General features: G+C 45.2%; 1 protein-coding gene across 1 annotated transcript in view; it reads right to left on the bottom strand.

The window, feature by feature from the left end:
* Positions 1–6: 6 nt before the first annotated feature.
* The window catches only part of LOC107103530 (cytochrome b561 domain-containing protein 1), a 5,950-nt gene continuing 2,423 nt past the window's right edge, over positions 7–3,533 (bottom strand). The window contains exons 2-3 of the mRNA XM_015403262.1: positions 1,103–1,120; positions 7–1,022 (exon numbers count right to left, since the gene is read on the bottom strand). Of these exons, the coding sequence (XP_015258748.1) occupies positions 503–1,022; positions 1,103–1,120 (538 nt within the window). The 3' untranslated portion in view covers positions 7–502. The remainder of the gene's footprint in view (positions 1,023–1,102; positions 1,121–3,533) is intronic.

A 3,533-nucleotide genomic window follows, 5' to 3' on the forward strand; every position in this document is an offset into this window, starting at 1 on the left:
AAGACGCTCCACCAGCTTTGATTCTGGAGGAAATCCTCTCTTGGATCCTCTGCAGCTGCTGCTCATCAGTTTGTTAATTTATTTACTTGAATCTCTTGTTCCACCACCAGGCATCGAATCCAAAAGCGTTTTTTTTCCCCCCACAGCACAGCACCTGTTTTATATTAAATAGGCCAGTTAATCTAAAGAATGCCCCTAACAGGTTTAAAGTCATCCTCAGCATCTTTATTGCAGCAGCTGATCCTCATAGAGAGGAAATACTTTTAGCTTCATCTTCCACTATTTAAGGTTGCTGCACACATTCAGGTCTCCATCTGATGCTCCGTACTGCATTTGCCCCGTTCACCACTAGTTGGCGTCTGTGTGGACTTGGTAAAACAGGACGGAAAGAAGTAAGAAACTGTTCTCATCAAAGCTTTAGAAACAAAGTTTTACGTTTAAATTAAAAACTCTTCAGGTAGTTGAGTCGTCTGATGGACAGTGAATGTTGACCAGGCCGAGGCTAGCTGCTCAGCTTCTTGCGAGGCAGGTAGGCGTTGGTGATCTGGTTCATCGCCACCAGAGCAGGGATGAGCGGCAGCATGACCAGAACCCACCACACTCCCCCCCTCACCGTGGCCTGGAACCAGTCTGAGAACATGGCCAACATGACCGTCACAGTGGCCAGCAGGTAGACCAGCAGGCCGCAGGTGGCGTGGTACAGCTTGAGTCTGGCCAGGGAGGCGGAGAGCCGCAGCTGCTTGTGGAAGATCAGGCAGACGCCGCAGGCTGCTTGAAGCAGGGAGGCAGCCAGCGTGCAGGACCCCAGCAGGCTGTGCCACGACACCAGGTGGGGCAGCTCAGAGACGTTCTTACTGGCCACTATGAAGCCCAGGCCGACGGCGGCGGCTAACAGGGCCAGCGCCTGACACAACCAGTGGAAACGGACTTTACTCTTCCGGGACTTCAGGCAGAAGATGGTTCCCTCAGCGGAGAAGAGCAGGATCCCTTCAGTCATACACAAGCAGTACTGCAGAGAGGAGAGAGGGGGGCGGCCATGTTTAATCTGAAGCAGAAACTCTCATGTCTACATCTAGTCTAGTCAGTCCAAGTCTAACCAGTCCAGTACGAGTGCCAGCTACTTAGATGGAGGAGAGAAATGGGATCAAAATCAGAGTTTTTGTGAAATTATAGAAAAAAGCAGCAGAATTTAACGAGCTAAAAAAGGGTCATCCATCACACATCAGCTGATAATGAAATAAACCACAAAGAAATGCTGATTACAGCCGCTACAATAAACTATCCAACAACTAACTTTGAATTCAGTTTGTTTTTTTCATGCTTTTATTCTGAAGTCAACAGAGCCTGACCTGCATGACTGAAATGTTTCAAATCAAACTTTAGGTGACTAAATGTTTCCTAATGATGACCACAGGAGGCAGAATCTTCTGAGCTCTGCTTCTGAGGTTCTACAGAAATGACCCAGACATCTCGGTCCGAACACGGGGCTCAGATCAGGGTGAGGATCGTGGTTCTGGGACGATGTCTTCAGAATGTTCTGGGCTGAGCTGCTCCTGATAGAGCAGCAGGATGTCTGTTCACATCCAGAGAGACAGCCAGAGCCAAAAGTGGTATATGCCAGTATCATCAAAGGTCCTGCAAGGGCGCTAAATATCTGAATCTGGTTTTATAGACATTGGCTCTGTTCGAAATCCTGGGCTGCATCCTCCAAGGACGCGGTCTACCTGGACTGGATCCTTTCAAGTCCGTGAAAATAAGGAGACCGGAAGAGTTTAGGCTGTGAATTCAAACAGGTAACAGTAACAGATAAAAACCTTTAGATAAATCAAACATTACCGCCACATATCTGACTCTATAACCATTAAAACTACTATTTTCATTCATTTCAGTCAGAACTATTCACATACGCATAACAAGGACTCTTGGAATCCACCCAGACCTCGGCGCCGCGCTATGACGTCATCGTCCTTCGAATATGGCCTTCTAAGGACGCAGAGCATGAATTCGAACAGGGCCAATATTTTTATGCCTTCATGAAAAAGTAATATTTGTGTGTATTTGTAAATGTGTTGATAAAAAAGTAAACACATACCACCAAATCTTGTTGCGTTTGCTTTCATAATGTGACTAAATGTTGAAAAACAGCAGCATATTGTCAGTCATATGCTAACCATTAGCCTAGCCAACGTCTTTACACTTCTTCTTCGTCTCTGGTTGCAAACAGGTGATACTGCCCCCTGCTGTTAAATGTGTGGTGTATGATCCATGGAACTATAATTTTCATACATTCAGAGTTGAAATAATATTTGAAAAAAAATGGTCAAACCGGCTGAAGTCGGTCCTCAACTGGCATATGCCACTTTTGGCTCTAGGTGGTGCTGCACATTTAAACGGAGATGCTACGGAGTTCATTTTCAACCCTGAAAATAACCATAAACCCAACCGGGAACAGCGCATACCTGAACCCTAACCTAGTTTACACTCGATTTAAACGTAAAGCAAAGTACTTTGGTACAACTGGTCCTCAGTACTATGCCAAACCAGGAACCAGCTGTGTGTTTGTAGCGACCCGGTGTCGTCATGGTGAACTAATGATCCCTGACTGAAGTCATCTGCTCAGGTTTCAGAAAGCCTCGTGAAATAGGTGAAACAGTAGCTGAAGCTGTTAGCTTTCTCCTCCTCTTCCAGCATCAAATATTTACAATGGAAAGATGACAGAGACACAAAGACTCTAGATGGGGACTGACTGCTGAGTCACTGCTGAGTCACTGCTGAGTCACTGCTGAGTCACTGCTGCTCATCTACTGAAGCTATTTAAACCCCACTGGATCATCATCCAATCACCTAAGCCCGCTATGACATCATTAATGGAGAACTTTCATTATTAACCAGGTATGAGTGAATAAATGGGACCATCCTGAACACATGATCAATTCAAGACCCGGAAGTGGAATAACCAGATTTTCTGACAGTTAAACATTGATTGTCAAAATAACATTTTTAAATACCTCAAATTTAATATAAATAGAAAAAAATAAAACTTTCTGCAGGCGTGGACTTGCTGCCTCAGTAAGCAGGAGGAAGCGTTAACCTGGTCTTTCCAGTGGAAAGAGACTAATTATACCAGCAGGTATAATTAGTATATCAGCCGTTACCGGGACTCATTTCCTTCCTTTTAGGGACTTTACAAAAAGTAATTCTTAAAAACACAAAATACACTCAATCAGCAGATAATTAAATTGCTTTTTCAAGAGGAGAGATTGCTGCTTTTGTAAGCAAGCTGTACTGGAGTTGAGTATAATAGCCATGCTAACCATGTAAGGGCAGCGCTAGCCATGCTAACCATGTTGGGGCAGCAATAGCCATGCTAACCATGTAAGGGCAGTGCTAGCCATGCTAACCATGTTGGGGCAGCAATAGCCATGCTAACCTTGTAGGGGCAGTGCTAGCCATGCTAACCATGTAGGGGCAGTGCTAGCCATGCTAACCATGTAGGGGCAGCGATAGCCATGCTAACCATGTAGGGGCAGCGA

This window comes from Cyprinodon variegatus, unplaced genomic scaffold, assembly GCF_000732505.1.
Source record: "Cyprinodon variegatus isolate N-32 unplaced genomic scaffold, C_variegatus-1.0 Scaffold1474, whole genome shotgun sequence".
NCBI classification, from domain to species: Eukaryota; Metazoa; Chordata; class Actinopteri; order Cyprinodontiformes; family Cyprinodontidae; genus Cyprinodon; species Cyprinodon variegatus.